The 23430-nt window shown below is 36.3% G+C and overlaps 1 protein-coding gene across 1 annotated transcript in view; it reads left to right on the top strand.

Moving 5' to 3' along the window:
* Positions 1–16209, top strand: part of LOC308279730 (NXPE family member 2-like) — a gene marked incomplete at both ends in the record, with an annotated part of 83412 nt that extends 67203 nt beyond the window's left edge. The window contains 4 exons of the mRNA XM_080719860.1: positions 7874–8607; positions 12468–12529; positions 15086–15301; positions 15674–16209. Of these exons, the coding sequence (XP_080575986.1) occupies positions 7874–8607; positions 12468–12529; positions 15086–15301; positions 15674–16209 (1548 nt within the window). The remainder of the gene's footprint in view (positions 1–7873; positions 8608–12467; positions 12530–15085; positions 15302–15673) is intronic.
* Between the last annotated feature and the right edge of the window lie 7221 nt (positions 16210–23430).

Raw genomic sequence — 23430 nt, 5'->3', positions numbered from 1 at the left:
AAGAAGACATAAACAAAAAGACATCTCATGGTCATAGATTAGAAGAATTATATCGTAGCTGGGCGTGGTAGCACATGCTTGTAATCCCCGTGATTAGGAGGCAGAGACAGGAGGATTACGCAGGTTTGAAGCCAGACTCGCTGGTTTAAGAGACCCTGTTTTCAAATTAAAAAAAAAAATACAAAATAGGTCTGGGAGTGTAGCCCAGAAGTAGAAGGGTTTCCAGGAACCCCAGTACCACCAAAAAAAAAAAAAAAAAAAAGAATTATATTGTTAAAATGCCCATATTCGCCAGGCATGGTGCCACACGCTTGTAATCCCAGCATTTGGGAGGCTGAGACAGGAGGATCACGGTTTTCAGACAGCCTCAGCTATCTAGTGAGGCCCTCTGCAACTCAGTGAGACCTGGTTTCAAAACAAAGAATAAAAAATAGGGCAGGGGGTATAGCTCGGAGGTCAAATGCCCCTGGATTCCACCCCCAGACCCACACACACACTAAATAAATAAATAAATAAATAAATAAATAAATAAATAAAACGTCCATATTACCTACAGATTCAGCTAAGGAAACAATGAACAGAATAAAGAGACAACCTATGGAATGGTAGACACTATACATTAGATAAGGTGTTAGTAACCAAAATATAGAAGGAACTCAAACTCAATGGCAATAAAACAAACAATCCTTTTAGAAAATGAACAAGCAACTTGAATATATTTTAAAAAATTTTATTGGTGCATTGTATTCATACATCATAATGGGGTACAAGATGGTGGAGACATACATGGACATATCACCTAACTAACCCTTACCCATTCCCACCCCATTCCCTCCTCCTTCCACCTTCTCATGTTTAGCCTAGTGATTGACTTTGATATGTATGTTAAAATAGATCATGTGCATTAGAGAATTCCCCTCCCCATTCCCTCAGTTAGGCAATGTCATTTGCTCATCTATAGAATCTCCTTCTTCGTCTTGAGTTCCTCCTATGACCCATTTCTCCTTAGCTTCGCATAATAAGGAGAGCATATGATTTTTAATTTTTATTTATTATTTATTTATCTAATTATTTTTGCAGTACTGGGGATGGAACCCAGGGGTATTCTACCTCTGAGCTACACCCCCATCCTATTTTTTTATTCTTTTTTTTTTTTTTGAAACAGTATCTCACTGAGTTATAAAGGGCCTCACTAAGTACCTGGGGCTGTCTACAAGCCATCATCTTCCTGTCTCAGCTTCATGTTTGCAAAATAAAACATTTGAATAACAAAAAAGTATTATCAATTCACACTTGTTAGAATGGCTACTATCATAAAGACTAAAAATAATAATTGGTGATGATAGGGAGAAAAGGGAACCTTTGTGCACTGTTATTGAGACTGTGAATTGATACAATGTGAATTGATCATTGGGGAAACCAATATGACGATTCCTTAAAAAATTAAAAATAAAATTACAATATGATCCAATAATTACATTACTTAATATATATTCAATAAAATGAAATAAGTATATCATAGTGATATCCATCATTCAGTATTATTGCAGTATTAGTCACAATAGCCAAGCTCAATGTAAAAGTCCTCCAAGGAATGAATGGACAATTTAATACCATAAGCCTTTAAAAAATGAAAATACTGTAATTTGTGACAACATAGATGAAACTGGAAAACATAGCAAGTAAAATAAATTAGAACTAGAAAGACAAATACTTCATGATCTCATCTATATGTGGAACCTAAAAAAGTAGAATTCAGCACGGTGTGGTGGTGCACGCTTGTAATTCCCACGCTTGGGAGGCAGGGACAGGAGAATCGCAGGTTGGAAGCCAGCGTGCTGACTTAAAAGACCCTATTTCAAAAGAAAAGTATAATATAGGTCTGGGAGTGTAGCCTGGAGGTAAGTAGAAAGGGTTCCAGGAACCCCAGGACCACTGGAAAAATAAAAAGTAGAATTCAGAAACAGAAAGTAGCATAATTGTTCTCAGGGGCTAGAGGGAAGATGTTGATAGGGAGGGAAGATGCTGGTCACAGGTAACAAACTTTCAGTTATACAGAATGAGTAAACTCTGGCCATCTATTGCACAATATAAATGTTAATGTACATTGGGAAGTTGTTAAGAGTAAATTTTAAATATATATATATATATATATATATAAACTATGTGAGGTGGTGGGTATGCTAAAATACTTAATTTAATTATCCTAATTTATATATCATAACATTAAGTTTAACACCATAAATATACATGATTTTGTCAACTAAAACCAAATATATTCTTTCAAAACAAATTTTTTTTTTATCTCAAAGGAAACTCTGTAACCCTCAAGCAATAATGTCCCTTTCCCTTTTCCCTAGGAAGCTATCCTTAACTGTCCTAGGCACATTTGTTACAATCACTTTAACGTGCCAATGGAACTGTACATATATACCTGTTATTCACTTTTTATAAACTAAGTTTACATCATTGTTCCTCTCTCTGAATTGGAGCTTATAAGAATACAATCATACTAGTTGCAAATGACTACTAGTTGCAAATGACATTTGTGTGTCTTCTTTTATAATTTGTCAGTAATAATTAGTGAATAATTAAATTATCATTAAATAAAAGAGGCAGAGTATCTTTATTTGTATAGATTTATATTTTATAGCCAGTAGAATACTTTTTTCCTTTTTTTTTATTGGTGCACTGTATTCATAGATCATAGTGGGATACAAACTTTTGTAGACATACATGCACACATCGCCCAGTCAGCCCCCACCCGATCCCCACCCCATTCTCTCCCCATCCCTGCCTCCCATGCTTGGCTTAGTGGTTGACATCTAGTATTATAGCAATTTATCCAAAATTAAAAATGATAATTTCACATAACAGTTTCATTTGTCTTATACCAAGCTTTTGATGACTTAAAGATAACATTTCAATATTTCTTTTTGCTTTCTTTCTTATCAGAGAATATTTTTTTTCTATTTTTTTTAGGTGAAACTATCATATATTTATATGTTTATTTTTCAGAAAAAAAATCTATCCTAATATGGAATATGGACTCTAGATATCCAAAACGATCTTGAAAAAGAACAAAGCTAGAAGATGTATATTTTCTGATTTCAAACCATATAAAGCTACAATAATTGAAACAGTGTAGTACTGTTCTAAAGGCAGATATATAAACCATTGGAGTTAAATAAAAGCCTAGAGCTAAATTCTTCCCTTTATTGTCAAGTTATTTTTGACAAGGTTTCCACGAACATTTGGTGGTGGAAATAATAATCTTTTAACTAAATATTGTTGAAAAATAATACTTACATGGAAAAGAATAAAATTGGACCCTTACCTAATCCCATATACAAATATTAACTCAAAATAGATAAAAGACCTAAATATAAATCTTAAGACTATAAACTTTTAGAAGAAAATCTGGGTCATAAAACCTCACAACATTGAAATTGGCAGTGATTTCTTGGATATGATTTCAATGGCACAGGCAACAGAAGAGTATACAAACTCCCTAAAAAAAATTGTATATCCAAAGACAATGTAAACAGAGTTAAAAGTTACTGATAGAATGGGGTAAAATATTTCCAAATGCTATATCTGAAGGTATATTAATATTACAACTAGGCATCCTAAAAATTAACAACAATAAAGGCAAACACTACAATTTAGAGAAAGGTAAAAGACTAACATAAATAATGAATCTCCACAGATAACCAATCTTAGTTGTCTGTTGGATGGAAAATCTTGTTTCTCTGGTTCTGGTGTGTGTTACCTATTTCTTCTTTGTAGTTAATCTCTTTGAGTATTTTCTCTAGCGCTGGTTTTGAAGACATAAATTCCTTCAGTTTCTGTTTGTCGTGGAAGCTTCTTATTTCCCCATCTAATTTGATAGGAAGTTTTGCTGGGTAGGAAATTTTTGGCTGGAAGTTGTTTTCTTTCAGAGTTTGGAATATGTTACTCCAAGCCCTTCTGGCTCTCATGACTTGGTTTGGGAAGTCTGGAGTGATTCTAATTGGTTTGCCTCTGAATGTCACTTGGTCCTTTGTTTTTGTTGCCTTTAAGATTCTCTGCTTGGCTTCCACAGTGGTCATTTTGACAATTATGTGGCGTGGGGATCCTCTTCTCCGATCCTGTCTAAAGGGAGTTCTATAAGTTTCCTGGACCTGTGTATCGACCTCTTGCTCTATGTTTGGAAAATTTTCTATTACTTCCTTGAAGAGATTGTTGATCCCTTTGGTTTCACTTTCTTTTCCCTCCTCTATTCCAATTATTCTTAGGTTAGCTCTCTTAAAATGGGCCCATATTTCTTCAATGTCAGATTCCTGCTGTCGGATATTTTTTCCTAGATTAGAAACTATGCGTTCATTTTTGGAATGATCATCTTCTAAGAGAGAGATTCTGTTCTCCATGTGGTCTAATTGGTTGTTCATGCTTTGAATTGAGGCCTTTACTTCATTAATTGCATCCTTTATCTCTTTTTGGCTCTCTCTGAATTCTTTTCGAAGCACCTCTATTATTTCTACAGTTATTTTCCTGATTTGATCTTCTAGAAATCTCTGATTTTCTGTTTTTTTGGGTTCTGATGTTGTGGGGTTGTGGGCATTCATTGCTCCAGTGTTATTCCTCTTTCCCATGATTTTGGAAGTTTGTGCCTTCTCTGGGTTCTTCCCTTGGGTCATTATGACTTCGCTTAAGGTGCTCTGGATCTCGAGTCTGTAGTATCTCAGACCCCACTACTCCTTTACTGGGTTGTATCACAGAGTCTCCGACCCAGGGAGTCGATAGAGGCTGCTTTAAACTATGGGGGGGTGCCGGGTTGCACGTTCTCCTATGGTGTGATATCTCTGCCACCGCCCCTCGCCCACTGGGTCAAGTCCCAGGGAGTACAGTACTGGGATTTCTCCTCTGTGGCCCGCAATTTGACTCACTGTTCTTGAGTACGCAGATGTAGCTGTACTGGACTTGGTGAATTCACTGCTGCTGCCGCCGGTGGTAATATGGCGCCGCTGCCATGCCCTCGGCCGTGAGGCTGGCGTATTTTTTCTTCTCTGGTTTTGAGTTCCACTCTGAGTCCCTGCAGCGTGTGCTGAGCTCAGCCACTGGGAGCTTTAGATGCTACGTGCGCCGAAAGATCCCGCCTGGCTGTTCCGCTGCGGCTCACCTCGGCTTGCTGTGGCCGTCCGGTGAATTCGCCGCTGCTGCCGGCAGTATGGCGCTGCTGCTGTGTCCTCGGGCGTGAGGCCGGTGTATCTCCTCTGTGGCTCTGAGCTCTGTTCTCAGTCCGCTTTCTCTTTGGAGCCTGGTGATTTTTTTTTCCTCTTGTGATGGTGTTTTCTGGCTATGAAAGGCACCGATTTTGTGGTAATGGAGATTGGTTGTTAGCGGGGCTCTTAAGCCCTGCTTTTCTCGGTCGCCATCTTCCCGGAAGTCCCAGTAGAATACTTATAATCAACTTGACTGAATTTAGAAAGCCAAAAAAAAATAAAATATTGACAAACCCAATTAGAGAAATTAAAGGGAAGACAGAATTTAATATTTTGAAAATGAAGGTATGGAGAATCATCTAAGACTAGAATCAATAGAAGAAAATCACAAAATAAATTTTCAGTGGTTCAACTACAGGTATTAAACGTTTCTAGCTGGGTGTGGTGGTACACACTTGTACTTGGAACGCTGAGACAAGAGGATCACAGGTTCATACCCAGCCTCATCTACTTGTGAGGCTCTTGCAACTTAGTGAGATCCTGTTTCAAATAAAAGAATAAAAAATGAGGCTGGGGGTGTAGTTCAGGTGTAGACTGTCCCTGAGTTCAATCCCCAGTACCGCAAAAAAAAAAAAAAAAAAGAAAAAGAAAAAAGAAAAAAAATCTAAAAGTGTCAAACAATGAAGTGGTAAAAATATTTTCTATAAAATGAGAAACTAACTGTTAACATGGTTATCACATGAAAATCTAATATTAACTTTAATATCAACTGAGAAATAAAAATTAAAACTAAATAAAAATTAGACAAAGGAAAAGACAATTCAGAAAAATTTACTTAAATAAAACAGTATTTGATAGAAAATAAAGTTGAAAATACACTGATATTAAATAAATATTTAATAAACTTTCATTTCCATCTGCCAAATTTTACAGATTTTATTAACAAGCCCTACAACTTACCCAGAAATATTTAAATTGAATTTTTAGAGAAGATTTAGTCAATAAAAATATCCCCAAATAATCCCTTTCTCTAGGTGTGCATGTGACTATCAAAAGTCATCAATCACAAAATGAATTTTGTATGAATCTTTCACTCCATGATTTAATTATTAGAATATAATTTACATGATGTTATATAATTACTTTGGTATAATTAAATCTCTTGTTCCAGAAAAAAAAATGTTTGACAACAGTTTTTTTTTACAAAGGAAATAGTATAGTTGAGCTTCAATCCTTTCTGTACCAGCCTTTACTAGAAAACAAGACAAAGCAAAAATCACACAGTTCAATCAACAAATGAGTAGATTTTGAACCTTGGCCAGTGTCATGTTAGTCTGTTGCCATAAAGACCATTTATGCCAAAGATACCCTGTAGACATGAGAGACTACTGGGCCCTGAACAAATTTTTAAGTTAGTGGTAATATTCTCTCCATTACTTTATTGTGCAAGTGCTAACAGTGACATTTTTTGTCAGATAAATAAACATTTCAGTTGACTAAATCTTTTTCTTAGTATTTTAGTAAAGAACATCACTTCTAATCCTTGAACTTTGCTTACCACAATGACCAATGAGACACTGGTCTGGCATAAAGTTTAGTCTTACATATTGCTGATCATATTGTAAAATATTAACTTTAAATATATTTGACAGGTAAGATGAATAAATATGTTATGCTCTTTGACTGATTAATGCTTAATTCAATAATATATGGTCTGGTAATTTATCCCCAGGAGTATATCATGAAGGTGTAATCCTTTATATGAAAAGGTGGAACATAGTCAAGTGTTACATAAAATCAGAGCAATCCAATTATCCCATATCATAGGCTACATAGCCCATGTAACAGTTTCTTGATGGAATAGTCAGCAATAAATAAAAACAATGATTATGAAAAACAAGTGACAACATGGAAATATTTGTAGCACATGAGAATAGTTGCAATAAAAGTGTTAAACTATGTATTTGGTGTGATCACAACTAGCTAAACTATACATGCAGAAGGAGAAAAAGGCAGACATAATAAAATATGAAGTATAATAAAATATGAAGACAGAAAAACGTAGGTAGATAGCATTTTAAATAGTTTCTCTGCTGGGCGTGGTGGCGCATGCTTGTAATACCCACACTTGGGAGGCGGAGACAGGAGGATCGCGCAGGTTTGAAGTCAGCCTTGCTGGCTTAAGAGACCCTGTTTCCACATAAAAAAATATAAAATAGGTCTGGGAGTGTAGCCAATGGGAGTGTAGCCCGGAGGTAGAAGGGCTTCCAGGAACCCCAGTAACACCAAAAAAAAAAAAAAAAAAAAAGTTTCTCTGTTTCCCACACTGTGTATCATATGATTATGTGATTTTTATTTTTAAAAAAAGATAAATAAGAGGATGGCAAAGGAAAAACTTTAAAACTCAATAATGAAACAGCATATATTTATTATATCTAGTTAATTTTTTAAGCCAATGACTTCCAAAAGAAACCATCTGTTGGCGGCAGAGAGTCACACTACCTGGAAATTAATCCCTTAATTCCATAACTGAAAGCCAGTTAGAATTGATTTTTGATATGTAATTTAGTCACACTGAAAGATATAAAATGAACCATACTAATTTATACTGAAAACCAAGCCCTGTTATCTGCCTGTAATAAATATATCTTCCCCCCTCAATACCTCAGTTCATCGTCAGCTTGAGACCCCCTATTGCCCTGAAACGATACGACATACACAGAGAGTTTCCGTGCTCTGAGGCCTCCCTGAATGTAGCAGGTTCACCAACAGAGACTGAAATGAGGGTAAGGGAGATCCTGGAGAAACTAGACCGGCTGATCCCTCCCAGGCCCTTCACCCACGTGAACGCTACCACCAGCGCCGCACACTGCAGGGCCACCATCCTAAACCCTCAAGACACGTACTGCAGAGGGGACCAGCTGCAAGTCCTGCTGGAGGCCAGGGACCACCTGGGACGCAGGAAGGAATATGGAGGGGACTTCCTGAGGGCCAGGATGTTCTCCCCAGCCCTGAAGGCGGGCGCTTCAGGAAAGGTGACCGACTTCAACAATGGCACCTACCTCATCAGCTTCACTCTGTTCTGGAAGGGCCAGGTCTCCCTGTCTCTCCTGCTCATCCACCCCAGCGAAGGGGCATCGGCTCTCTGGAGGGCAAGGAACCAAGGCTATGACAGGGTGACCTTCAGGGGCCACTTCATCAATGGGACCTCTCAGGTCCTCTCTGAATGTGGCCTGGCCCTTAAGTCAAATTCTGACTTGTGCCAGTACCTGGATGCTCGAGACCAAGAAGCCTTCTACTGTGTGAGACCTCAGCATGTGCCCTGCGCTGCGCTCACCCACATGCACTCCGAGAACAAGGGCATTTCCTATCTTAGCAAGAAAGAATGGAGACTTTTCCACAGGTAAACAGAGCTTCAAATACAGCAAAAGATGCAGAAGGGTAGAGTTCAGATCAGACCAGGCTCTGTTTAATCAAACTTCCTTATCATGTCCATTGATGGTAAAAAAAAAAATTGCAAATAGTTCTAGGGGTGACTAAATGGGTCTCAGGCTGCTGAGCTGACTCCCAACAGATGGGACTAACTATAACAATACTAAGTTTGTGTGCTTTTTTTTTTTTTTTTACACATTCTGCTAAATTTTAAGCTTTGAGAAGCAACAATTATAACTCTTTTTTCACATTCCTTCACTCATTCAATTTATAAATAGCCAGCACCTCCCATCTTCCAGACATAGCTCTAGGTGTTGGGAAAGAGAGTGAACAAATAAATAAGTAGATCTGCAGCAGAAAGTCATCAGAATAAAGAGCCTGGATGTGATGGTTGACACTATTTTAAAAGGAAAGTCAGGTGAGGCCTGTCTTGAGCGAAGGGACAAGCCATGAGCAGTTTTGAGGAAATACTATTCTTAAGAAAGGGACTAGGACCAGAGGCAAGAGAACGCTGGGATGTTTGGGAACCGTGAGCAGGACAGGCATGGCCTCAGAGGCCTTCTATGGGTGTTGCAAAGCCATTGGACAGCCACTGATTTGTCTTAGAGGTCCAGCACAATGACACTAAGACAATTCTTTATAACTGTATGTCAAATAAAAGAATAAGTGAAATTCTGCCTGGGAAAATGATTACATAGGCTTTTTTTTGCAGCAGGACTTCTCAGAAATGCTACCATGTATCCTTTCAACCAGGGCTAGAAAGTCTCCAAAATTCACTGAACTGCAGAACACTTATTTTATGGATCATTTTAAGAAAATTTGGTTCTGTAGATTGGGAACCACTGCTATACAAAGGTCTTGGTTTTCTGACATGTTCAGAAGAGCAAGCTGGATACAAGCACCTGGAAACGCAAGTTCAAACCTAGTTCAAGCATGATGATGACAAATGGGAGGGCCCCAACTGACTCTCTACACTGTTGCCCGCCCACCCCTCCACACCTTAACCTCTAGGTTTCTCTATCAAAGTATAGGAAAAAAAATCTCTTTATTCTATGGCTCAACCCAAAGAGGTGAGCTTTTCAAATAATTTTTTATTAATGACCAAAGGGAAAAATGATGATGGAGACATACAGGTTGTTTGTTGTTGTTTTTCTGTCTTAAAGGTCTCAGAACCATGTCTTAATCTCAGGGTGTAGGCCACTAGAACCCAATTCCAGGTTTCCTGTTGGCCACCTCTGGATCCATCCTGGCACAATCTCCTTGCTGTGTCTCAGGAAAACTGAAGCCCCTGGTCTGGCAGATCTGCACATATTTTGAGTCTTAATCATTCTTCCCAAGTGGACTGTGCTTGTGATAATCAGATTTTTACTTCCCAGTAGACATTTTCCCCCAGATTGCTGCTCTAGTTAAACTATCAGGTTCTTCTTTCTCCATCGCATGGAGGCACAGCTCTGAGTCTTCTCACAGTACTTTAATGTATATGTGAGGAGTAGATGACTTTATAGATAATTACATATCTGAGAAGTCTCAAGCACCATTCTGTGACTAAGTGGTAGGGCCCCTTCTTAGCCCAGGCCAGGTTCTGGGACATTTTTCTTTCCCATGATTTCAGAAGCTACACCTATTTCTCTCTAATTTCTGACATGTAAACACACTTTCTTACTAGGGTTCTTTTTTCCATCCCTGGGTATAGAATCAGAGATGCTATCCCTTCAGCTACTGAGTATTTTCAAAGTCTAACAGAAAGTCTTCTTTTTTTATATAATATAAGAGCTTTATAGATAATCATGATGGGAAAATAAATAAGCAATTTTTACTTGAAGAGATAGCATATAGACAACACAGTTGTTCATAAGTCTTTCAGTTTCTGCTGTAGTCTAATGTTACAAATCTTTTTCTAATATGTGATGCATACATATACACAAAATTACAAAGACAGAAGACATTAAAATGAATGCCTTAGCTGGGCATGGTGGCACAAGCCTGTAATCCCAGTACTTGGGAGACTGAAACAGGAGCATAGATTCATGGCTAGCCTCAGCAACTTAGTGAGGTCTTCCACAACTTAATGAGATACTGTTTCAAACTTAAAAACTAAAATAGGGCTGGGGGTGTATCCCAGAGGTAGAATACCTCTTGTGCAAGCTCTAATACCAACCAACCAACTAACCAACCAACCAACCAACCAACCAGAAACAAACCTTTATTCCATCATTACATATATTAATCCTAATTTTACTTACCATAAAACTTTTGCTTTGATGACCAAATTTATATGGGAGCCAAGACCTGGTCTCTTTTATTCTCTTCAGCTTTTACCTGGGATAGATGAGGGAGAATAAATGTTTGGCCATGTTCAAATTTTTCACTGAAACATATCTTAATCATTTGCCAAAAAAGATGTCTAATAGGATCTTTGGTCATACTAATTTCAACCATTTATTGAGCACCCACTGTGTGTCAGACTTTGTGCTATATATCTCTATTACATTATTCCTTTAGTACTCAGAAAAATACTCTGGAGTGACTGTTATTATGCTCAGCCTACAGATAAGAAAATGTAAGCATGGGCATATTAAGTAGGTTAGCCAAAGTCCCAGATCTAATAAGCTGCAGAGCCATAATTGGGATCCCATTCTACCTAATCCTCATAGCCCTTTCTCCTTGGACCCCAACACCCCACGTGGCCATCGGTCTACAGTCACTCTAGATTTCCAGTTCTCCAGTCCTATGACCCTCCTCATGAAGGGATATTGTTCTCAGTTGACCTAAAAACTCTTTTTCTGGAATTCAGCAATCTTCTTCAGTCTTGGAAAGTGTTTGTTCCTTTTGTTTTTCCTGGAGGTTTCTGTGCCTCTTGGTTTGAAAGTCCTACTTGCCACCAGATGGAGTTTATTCTAATAGAATGAATTTGATTTGACCAGATATAGTCACCATCTTAATTGTTGGGACTGAAACCTTGAGATTTTGCTTACTGTGCTAAGCACTCCTAGTATAATTATGAATAAGAGAGACTTGATTCTTGTTCTTGAGGGTAGATCAGACTATGAGAAATAGATTCCTGGGGACTTATGAGGCAAGAAATGAATGAAGATAAAGCTGGAGAGGTAGACACTTATAAGAGGCTATAGGCTGGCTAGTCTTTACCCTGAAGGTTGATGATAAAAAAAACGTGGAAAACTTTTGCATAAAAGAATAAAACAGACACCAGAAAGATTAGACTAACCAAAGGAGCAGAAAGTTCTAGATTTACCTACTCTTGCTTTACCCAAGAACTTGTTAGAAACTCAAATTCTTGCACCTCAGCCCAGTACTACTGAATCATAAATTTCACAGGAACAGAGATAGGCTCAGAAATCTTATATGTAACAAATACTTCAGGTTAATTCTGATGCCTGCTTGAGTATAGTAAGCACTGGCCTAGCAAAAGGCTGATGAGGCTGAATGACTACAGGTGGCAATGATGAAGAGGATAGCTTGTAGTAGAGAACCATTTAGAAGATAAAATTAAAGAATGGATGGAAAGGCACACACACACACACACACAAACACACACACACACACACACACAGATTCGCTTGATTGCATGTGTTGCATGTGGATGGCAAGCGATATTCTCTGGATTTCTAAGACCCCTGCTATTAGGATGGGAACAGTTTCCCAAATTTTTTACCCATTTGTTTTCCCCAGAATATCTTAAATGCATCAGAATAATTTTACAAAAGCATTTGCAGAAAGTTAAGGGTGGCTCACTCCATCTAAACTAGTAATTCATTCTTACTTTACTATTTGGACAGATGTTAGGCTAACTTCTTTTCCTATTCCTTGAAGGTCTAACATGGGAGTTGAAGTGATGAAGAACTTTACCTCCATCCGAGTCTTATCATGTAACAGTAAGTCTAGTGCACTTTTGTCTCTAGTATTCACAACTGACTCACTTAAAGGACTTTTTTTTTTTTTTTTTTACTTTGGGACATATTTATTCCTACAATGACTATTTTATTTTATTTTATTTTATTTTTGGTGGTATTGGGAATGGAAATCAGGGGATTTCTACCCCCAGGCTACACTCCCAGACCTATTTTATATTTTATTTGGAAACAGGGTCTCACTAAGTTGCTGAGAGCTTCACTAACTAGCTGAGGCTGGCTTTGAACCTGCACGATCCTCCTGTCTCAGTCTCCCAAGTACTGGGATTACAAGCATGTGTCACCACACCCAGCTACATTAACCTTTTAAATTTCTTATTTCCTTAAACAAATGATATTAATCACTTCGGGTTTTAAAAAAGGAATTTTATTCTTGGAAATTTTTTTCATATCAAATTAAATTTAGTTTTGTCTTGAGCCAGATGTCAAAATCTAGGGAAACCATTCATTTCAGCTGCCTTCTCTCAAATTTTATGGATTCTTTATATATAAATTTGAGACTTATTTTCCAAAGCCAATAATTGGATGCTGTTGCTGTGTGAAAATGTCCCAATGAACTGCACTGATTCAGAATTAGGAAATTTCTCTAGTGGATTTTTTTTGTTTGTTTGTTTTTGTTTTTGTTTTGGTGGTACTGGGGTTCCTGGAAACTCTCCTCCGGGCTACACTCCCAGACATATTTTTTCTATTTTTATTTGGAAACAGGGTCTGTTAAGCCAGCGCGGCTGGCTTTGAACCTGCGCCATCCTCCTGTCTCCGCCTCCCAAGCGTGGAGATTACAAGCGTGCGCCATTATGCCCAGCTCTAGTGGATTCTAATATCTCTTTCAGTTGAACCCCTCTCTTAAAGTTATACAATCTAGTAATTTCTGTGGATTTTTTTTCTTCAGTTTTATCACATGAATTTTAGTGGCCAAAACAAAGTCATCTCACTCACAAAATGATGTTTCTGCTACACTGGAATTAAAATGAATTTCAATAAAGCAAATGACTTTTGTTAAAATAAGTAGCAGGTTCCATTTGTCCATCAGCCTCTTTTCATGCATTTAGCAAATGTTTTATGAGGGCCCACTGTTAAGCAAAGAGCAGTGTTAAACCCTGTGGAGGACATAGATAGAAATAAATCATGAACCCAGATCTATAGCTCACAGTCCATGAAAAAGGCAGATATTCTCTGCTTAGGCAGTCATTATCCATGTCCAACTTCTATATCAAAGAAAGTTTGTAGACCCTTGAAGCAACTTAAGTCCTCATTGTACTTTTTTTTGCTTCATTCTTGCCTGGACAATAATGTCTACTAAAGTCAGGCAAATAGTGACAGACTGTTATTTTTTTTTGTAGCCATTAAAAAATCTGATATAATTCCATATGGATAAATGCAAACTCCTAACCTTATACCTCAAACCTGAACAATGTAGGTATATGACAAAGATATGCTTTTTTTGGAGGGTGTTACTGAGGATGGAACCCAGAGGCATTCTATCTCCAAGTTATACCCAAACCCAATTTTATTTCTTATTTGGAAACAAGATCTCACTAAGTTACAGAGGGCCTTGCTAAGTTGTCAAGGCTGGCTTCGAGCCTGTGATCCTTCTGTCTCAGCCTTAGAGGTACAGGGATTATAAGCCTGCATCACAATGCCCAGCTAAAGATGTGCTTTTCAGGTAGCAGAGATGAAAGCAGTTGCAGAATCTTTCCTAAGCGAAAGCTCAGTGAGAGTTGGTGAGTACAGTTTGGTGAATAGTACCGTTGGTGAGTACAGTTTTTTTTTTTGTTTTTTTTTTTTTGTGGTACTAGGGTTCCTGGAAACCCTTCTACCTCCAGGCTACACTCCCAGTCCTATTTTTTATATTTTTTATTTGGAAACAGGGTCTCTTAAACCAGCAAGGCTGGCTTTGAACCTGCGCAATCCACCTGCCTCTGCCTCCCAAGTGCGGGGATTACAAGCGTGCACCACCACGCCCAGCTACAGTTTGTACTATTTTAATAATGGAGTATTCGGAACAAGGTCCTGCTTTTTTTTTTTTTTGCACTAGTCTGATGATATTGATAATATTATGTTCAGTTCAAGACATGATTAAGCACTTAAGGTTTTTTTTGGTTAACCAGAGAACATGATTCTGGTACACACAAAATAAAAAAGTGTTTGATGCTTATTTCATAAGTGTGTTGTGGTTTCTTTTGTGGGTACATAATTTGAGAAGGAGGAGGAGATTTAGAATTTAGCAAGGCCAGTGAAATACTCAACTGGACGACTCAGCACCACCACTTCACAGCACACATTTCCTCCTGACTTTGGTTAATTGTCTCATAGTTGAGTGGCAATGGGGACAAGGTGGAGCCCAGGGAGAGTGTGAATGCACAAGAGAAAACTGCTCTTGAAGAAAAGAGGGCAGAAATACCCTCTTTCTGAAGAGAAGGGTGAAAGGAAAAGAGGAAAGAGAGGGCAAAAATGAGCTAAGTGTTTCCAAAATATTTTATGATCATGAAAATTACTGACAGTAGAAATTTTTACTGACAGAGACTGAGAATATAAAAAAGAAATGCCATATTGGAATGAAGTCTTCTTTCCCCAGTGGTTATACTTTGAAAGGAAGGTGGATCACAGAATTTTGCAAACAAAACAAATTCAATACAACAAAAAAGATAAATGACTGCTTGGAAAGAAAACTCATTTATCTTATGGGAGACTCAACACTGCGTCAATGGATTGACTATTTTAAAAAAGTTGTGAACAGTAGGTATTTCATTTGTATTTTGAAATTATGGTTGACTTTTGATGGCTTTCTAAATCAATAATTTAAAACTTCACTTCATTTTTATTTTATTATAATTTATAATTTGTGAAACTTTTGGCTTTGAACTTTTGATGAAAAGTTAAATTTTATTATTTTAGTTACCGATATTAACACTGTCTTTTCTCTGCATGTATTCTGATAAAAAAGTTCAAAATTCTGTGAAATTGTAATGTGTTTGGTGAAATTCTCTACTGTACACAGCAATAGTTCTCTAGCTAGAAGTAATCTTGATTAGATTTCATAGATACTGTGTGCCTCATGAGACTGTATTTTCCTTTTGTTAAAAGAGTTATTGATTTATTTTCCATCAGCCTTAAGATATTTCAATCACCATGGAACTGGGAGCTTTAAAAAATATGTTCTTCTGGATGTTGAAAGACAGATTTTGATTCAGTGGAAAAAACATGGTCATCCATTTGTTACTCAAAAGCTGTTCTCAGTGAAAGATGAAAATTATATACCACGACAAATTGACCAGGTGGCAGGAGACAATGACACAGCAATTGTTATTACCCTTGGCCAGCACTTCAGACCCTTTCCCATCAACACTTTCATCCGTAGAGTCATCAATATTCAAAAGGCCATTGGACGTCTCTTCTTGCGAAGCCCAGAGACCAGGGTGATATTTAAGACTGAAAACACCAGGGAGATGCATCCAAATGCAGAGATGTTCAGTGACTTTCATGGCCACATTCAGAATCTTATCATAAAGGATATTTTTGTGAATCTCAATGTGGGTATTATTGATGCCTGGGACATGACAATTGCATCTTGCACTGATAGTATCCATCTACCTGATAATGTTATTGAAAATCAGATTGGCATGTTCTTAAACTACATTTGCTAGAGGAAAAAACAGAAAAATAGCACTGACCATTTTCTAAAGATGATCTCATATATATTCTATAAGGATAGTTCAGTACAATCTAAGGTATACAAGTCAAATTTAAAAGAAACTGAATTGTAGTTAAATATACCATTTAAATACTTTTAAGTGTATGGTTTAGGGGTATTAAGCACATTCACAATTTGTGCAACTATTGCAAAGATCTATCTCAAGATATTTTTACAATCCCAAATAAAACTTCTGTACCTAATAAAAGAATATACCATTTTCTCCTACCTTTAGCCCATGACAATTGCCATACTTTCTTTCTCTGTGACTTTGACAATTGTAAATAGGTCATATAAATGGAACTATAAAGTATGTAATTTTATGTCTGTCTTATTTCCTTTAGAACAATTATCTCTAAGGTTCATCTATGTTCTAGCATGCATCAGAATGTCCTCTTTTTTCAATTTTAGAATATTTTATTATCCTTGTAAAAAAAAAAAAAACCATGCCCATTAGCCATTGCCCTACAAACCCGTATTCCTCTCAGTTCCAGGAAACTATTAATTTACATTTTGTATCTATAGATTTCTCTATTCTGGACATTTCATATAAACAGAAAAAATAAAAAGGGCTGGAGGTGTAGCTCAGAGGTAGAAAGTCCCTGGATTCAATCCTTAGTACCAGAAAAGAAAAAAAAAGTCCATGGACAGATGAATGTATAAATGAAATGTGAAATATTCATACAATGGAATATTATTAAAATGAAGTGCTGATATGTGCTATGACATGGATAAAACTTGAAAAGATGCTCTGTGAAAGAAACTAGTCACAAAGGAATGTCCTCTATTTTAAAGAATTCTCTTGCATGAATATATTACATTTTGTTTATCCACTTACCGGCTGGTGGATATTTGGAATATTTCCACCTTTAGGACATTGCAAGGAATATTGCTATGAAGAGAGAAAGCCAAATTGAAAGCCTGTCTCCAATGCTGAGCTTGAAGTCTAAATAGGAAGTCATCATCCATAATTTAATTGTAAGAACTGTACAGTCCAGAAAGTTTCTCTAAACTTAAGTGATTTAAGTTTAGAGAAAATGTGACCTATGGGAGAAAGTTAATAGAACCATACTAGCAAACTTCTTGCTTTGAAAAATTACTTGAAATTTGATAAACAGTTGTTTTTTGGATTCCATTAAGACTTGTGGTTCACAATCCAAAACCCACAAGCTCATTGAGAGAAACCAATTTAATATTATGTTGATGTACATGAGCTGAAATCCAGATACTTGCTGACTGTAAAAGTATGATGTGGGATCCCTTCCAGAGCACCTCAAATGACTTTATGAGCTTTATCTCTAAATCTTCTTCATAATATCTGCCCTTTCCATGAATATATTCTAGTGTTTTAGATTTGTAATATTGTTGTTAAGAGTGGTACCCTGTTTGGAGTGTGTTTTTAAGTGAGAGGAAGTGAGATTGTAGAGCTGCAACACTGTCACATAGGCCAGATCAGGACCAGATTCCTCTATATAAGGGAACTCATGTTAGAAATTTATTCCTTATATCAAGCTACTCATTGGTTCTATTCTTCCTATAGAAAATTTAAAAATAAATCGAGTTATTCTTCCAACCATTGCATCATCACTTGCTTAAGTGAGTTATCACTTCCATGACAGGGCCTCCTCAAATTCCTCTAGTCCATTTATTATAAATACAATTTCTAATTTTCTTACCATTACTCTTCAAATGTACTGAAGTTTGTCTCCCTCACTCAACAACATGCTCTCTACACCTCATTTCTTACCTTAGCAAATCGAATGCTCTAATTGAACTCAATAATGAGTTTCTCCTAAATTTCTCCTAAATTAATGAGTGTCTATCATTTCTCATCTCACAAGAGTTGCACACACAATCTAGTAAGCTTTAGTCATATGTGGTTGCTCAAATTTAAATTCAGTTAGAAATCAGTCCTTCAGCCGCACCAGTAACATGTCAGGTGTTTGATAGCCACATGTAGCTGTGGATTGATGCAGACAGCACAGTTTTGCTGGAATTTTTCTCTAGACAGTGTTGTTAATGTTCTTTTGTATTTGTTTGTAATTTTTTTTTTTTTGGTGGAAACCCTTCTACCTCCGGGCTACACTCCCAGACCTATTTTACATTTTTATTTTTATTTGGAAACAGGGTCTCTTAAGCCAGCGAGGCTGGCTTTGAACCAGCGTGATCCTCCTGTCTCCGCCTCCAAAGCACTAGGATTACAAGTTTGCGCCACCACGCCTGGCCATTTGTATTTTAAAAAACAAATTTAGTAATTGTTTATAATTATTTATGATGAGGAAAAGTCATTGAATGTTGGTGTCAAACTCCTGATTTCAAAGCTATTCACTTCTTATTCATTCTTTTAAAGAAATCATGGAACCTAAGTATCTCATAATGCTTTGTTCTTGAACTGATAGCTTTAGCTTACAGAAGGTATTGACTATGCCATTAACTTGCAAGACCTGAGCAAGACATTTGAAATCATAGAAATGTTCTTAACTGTTATTAGCAAGCCTCTTCCAAAAACCATTTATGCACAATGGAGTGAAATGAAGCTTGAAATCAATAGCAGGAGGAAGTCCACAAATATGTAGAAATTAAACAATGTAATCTTAAACAACCAGTGGGTCAAGGAAGACAACTCAAAGGGATTTAAAAACTATCTGAAGACAAGTGAAAATGAAACTATAATATATTGAAACTTATGGAATGCAAGAAAAGCAGTACAGAGACCAATGTTTATAACAGTAAATGCCTACATTAAAAAAAGAAACAAGGTTGCAGATCAGTCTCCTACCTTTATACCTTAAAGAACTAGAAAAAGAACAACAAACTAAAGTCAAAGTCAGCAAAAGGAAGGAAATAAAAATGAGGGCAGAGATAAATGAAATAGAATACAGAATAAACAGAAAAGAATTAACAGAATTACATTTTTTTAAAAAAGGTTTTTTAAAATTAACAAACCCTTAGCTAGACTAAGGGAAAAAGAAGAAGACTCAAATAGCTAAAATTAGAAATAGAAACAAGGACATTACAAATTATTAGTGTCATAAAATAAAAAGAATTATAAGAAATGACTTTGGACAATTGTGTACTAAAAATCGCATAACTTAGATAAAATAAAAAATCCCCTAAAACATAAAACATAGAATTATAAACATGATTCTAAGATGGAATCATGAAGAAGTAAAAAAAAATTCTGAACATATTTATAACTAAGAGGTAAGGGAAGCAGTAATCAAAACTTTCCCAACAAAGAAAAGGCCAGGATGGGAAGGTTTTGCTAGAGAATTCTACCAAACACTTAAAGAACTGACACCAATACTTCAAAAATCTTCTAAGAATAGAGGAGGAGAAGGGAACACTTCTTAACTAGTTTTATAAGGCCAGTATTACCCTGATACCAAAGTTACACACAGACAGTACAGGAAAAGAAAAACTACAAGCCAGTTTCTCTTCTGAACATAGATGTGAAAACATTGAAAAGTATACCAGCAATCTGAATTCAAGAGCACATTAAAAGTATCAGACACCATGAAAGAGTGGGAGATATACTTGGAATATAAAAATGACTTAATATATAAAAATCAAAGTTTCAGGTACCACACTAATAAAATGGAGGTTAAATACCACATATTCCATTTCAATTAATGCAAGAAAAATATATGATGAAATTTAACATCCTTTCATCTAAAGACACTCAATAAACTAGGGTAGTTTATTATTAAAATAGGAGGAAACTAACATAATAAATGTCAAGACTTGAAAAGCCATCAACGAACATCCTATTCAATGGGGAACAACTAAGAAAGATTTTTCTCTAAGATAAGAAATAAGACAAATATCTTCAGTTTCACCAATACAATGTAAATTAGCACTGAAATTCTAGCCAAGAGTAATTAGAAAAGAAAAAATTAAAGGGCATGTAATTGGAAAAGAAAAATAAAACGACCTCTATTCATAAATGAAAATGATCTTGTTTTAAAAAACCTTAAACATTCTGAAAAACACCTTCTAGAACTAATGAATAGATTCAGTAAAGTCTTATGATACAAAATTAATTCTCAAAAATCAGTTATACTTCTACACATCAACAATGACTAATCTTAAAGGGAAATTAAGAATACAATCCTTTCTACTATAACATCAAAAAAGTTAAAATACTTAGGCACAACTTAAATGAGGAGATGAAAGATTTGTATAATTAAAACTATAAAACATTGCTAAAACAAATCAAGAAATATGCAAATAAATGGAATGCCATCTTGTATTTGTGGATTGGAAGAATTGGTTTTATTAAAATGTTATAGTACTCAGAGAGATCTACAAATTCAATGTAATTTCTACCAAAATACTAATAGAAGTTTTTGCACAAATTTTAAAAAGTTTTAACATTTATATGCAATATTAAGAAAACTTATGTAGCCTAAACAACAATATTAAAAAAGAAGAACTAAGTTGGAGATTCACATTCCCTGACTTCAAAACATCAAAACAATACTACTTGTGTGGTACTGGCATAAAGATGGGTATGTAGATCAATGGAATTGAATAGAAAGCCCAGAAATAAATTTTTTCATATATGGCCAAATCATTTTTAACATGAATCCCAAGACTACACAAAGGCAAAGAACAGTCTTTCAATAAATAATGCTAAGTAACTCAACATTCACATGCAAAAGAATGAAGTTGGACTCTTATATAAGGCAAAATGAGTTCACAATGGATTAAATAACTAAATGTAAGACCTAAAACTAATAACCTCAAAGAAAATGGAAGGAAAAAATACATTTCTTGGATTATGGCACTAAAAGCACAGGCAACAAAATAAACAATAGACAAATGAGACTACATCAAACTTTAAAGTTCTGAACACTGTTGGTGAGAACATAAGATGATACAGCCATTACAAAAAACAATATAGGGATTCCTCAAAAAATGTGCATTATATGTACAGTGAAATATTATTCAGCCTTAATAAAGGACATTCTTTCATATGTCTTCATGTATGAACCTTGAGGACATTATGCTAAGTTAAATAACATAGTCACAAAAAACATATACTGTATGATTCCACTAATAGGAATTTTGTATAGTAGTCAAAATCATAAAAATGGAAAATGGAAATATGGTTATGAAGGGTAGGGGCAAGAAAGTATTAGTGTTTAAAGAGTATAGAGTATTAAATTTGCAAGATGAAAACATTCTAGATATTTCTTCAACAATGTGAATATACTTGATACTACTGGACTGTATTCTTAGACATGGTTAATATTGTAAGCTTAATGTTATATTTTTGCACTGTAATAATAATCTATGTTCTTTCCTTTTCATAGCAAATAAAAGAAAATGTGGAAATTAAGCATATGTCATTTTTTTTGCCCAAACTGCTGAAATGAAATAGTCTTAGTTGCTCAGTACTCATCATGGATTGAATCCTTTATTTTCATCAACATTGAGAGGTATATTGTTTATTTTATTTTATTTTATTTTTTGATAGTACTGGGGTTCCTGGAAGCCCTTCTACCTCCGGGCTACGCTCCCAGACCTATTTTATATTTTTGAAACAGGGTCTCTTACGCCAGCGCGGCTGGCTTCGAACCTGCGCTATCCTCCTGTCTCTGCCTCCCAAGCGCAGGGATTACAAGCTTGCCCCACCACGCCTGGCAACATTGGGAGGTATATTGTTTAAAACTCAGAGCTCTTCATTAACAAAGAAGCATATGTGTTGACATCCCAGTACAAGTCTCACTGTAGACACAGTTCCTGCTTTAGCAGGATTAATTCCAATGGTTTTTTCCCCCTCTAATTTACACCGTGGTTCACAAAATAACTCAGATGGAGATTCTGATGTGGCATGTGTTTCCAATGATGAGTGAATGTAAAAACCATCAAGTGCTTCAACCTCTTATATCCACTGCACAGATGCCAAGGACTTATTCATAGATGGAACACCAATCATTTTGTGCCTGTTATAAGGTCAAACATGTCCTAGTACAGACCTTTATACTCCCTTTCTGGTTATTATTATTATTATTTATTTATTTATTTATTTATTTTGGTGGTACTGGGGTTCCTGGAAGCCCTTCTACCTCCGGGCTACGCTCCCAGACCTATTTTAACATTTTTATTTGGAAACAGGGTCTCCTAAGCCAGCGCACGCCGCTGGCTTCGAACCTGTGCGATCCTCCTGTCTCTGCCTCCCAAGCACAGGGATTACAAGCATGCACCACCACGCCCGGCCCCTTTCTGGTTATTGACATTATGTTTGTATAACAATATAATCTTATAGAGCAATGTTGCTAGAGTCCTTTCTGATTTAACATTAACCACATGTGTCATTAGCTCCTGGCTGACTTCAGAAACTGCTTGCCTGTGGTTGCTCTATACCTTTTCCCACTAAGAGTGACATGTCAAATGATACTTTGGTAATTCTAGTCTTTTTAATTTTACTCTATCAATAAAATTTATCAAGTTTTGAACTGGAAGATGATACATTGTTCTTGCTTTTAGCAGAGAGGTGACTATACTTTCATGATTAAATAAAACCTTTGATCAAACACTTTCAAATGAAAAAATAGCCTTGATAAATATGAGAATTCAATCTAACAATAAATTATGAATCTTGGCATAAAAAACCTTTGATGGCTTCAGTCCTTTGTAGGTGATAGGACTTTTATCCAGGTAATAGAATCCCCCTGAAACTATCATACAGAAGGATGAGAAGTAATGTATTAACTCATAAGTGAACTGTACAGAGCGAATGCAGAAGACCTGAGGGATGCTGCACCAGATGCTGAAGGGACACCATCAGACTCAGACCTTTCTCTCCTGCACCACCTCCCACTTCTGCAGACCTCTACTGGCTTCATTTCTTATAAGTTCATCATTTGTAGCAGCTGGAAAGTTGCACGAATCTTGTGATTTATGATTCCAGAGCAATAGAATTCTCTTCTAGTGCCTCCACAAAGATAAAGATCATAGCAAAGACTCTGATTTTCCCAGTATGGGTCATATGCCCATGTTGGAATCATAATGCTGGTCAGGGGATAGACTATTGTGATTATCAAGCCTATACCATGTGCTCACGCCATAGCCAGATTTTACTGTCAAAAGCAAAGGGAGAAATGTAGATGTAAAATATTTTTTCACTGCAGAAACTTTTCAATAAAGTTTCATGAAAAATAATACC

This window comes from Muscardinus avellanarius (genome assembly GCF_963383645.1).
Source record: "Muscardinus avellanarius genome assembly, chromosome: 1".
Lineage (NCBI taxonomy): Eukaryota > Metazoa > Chordata > Mammalia > Rodentia > Gliridae > Muscardinus > Muscardinus avellanarius.
This window is presented reverse-complemented; position numbering and strand designations above follow the sequence as displayed.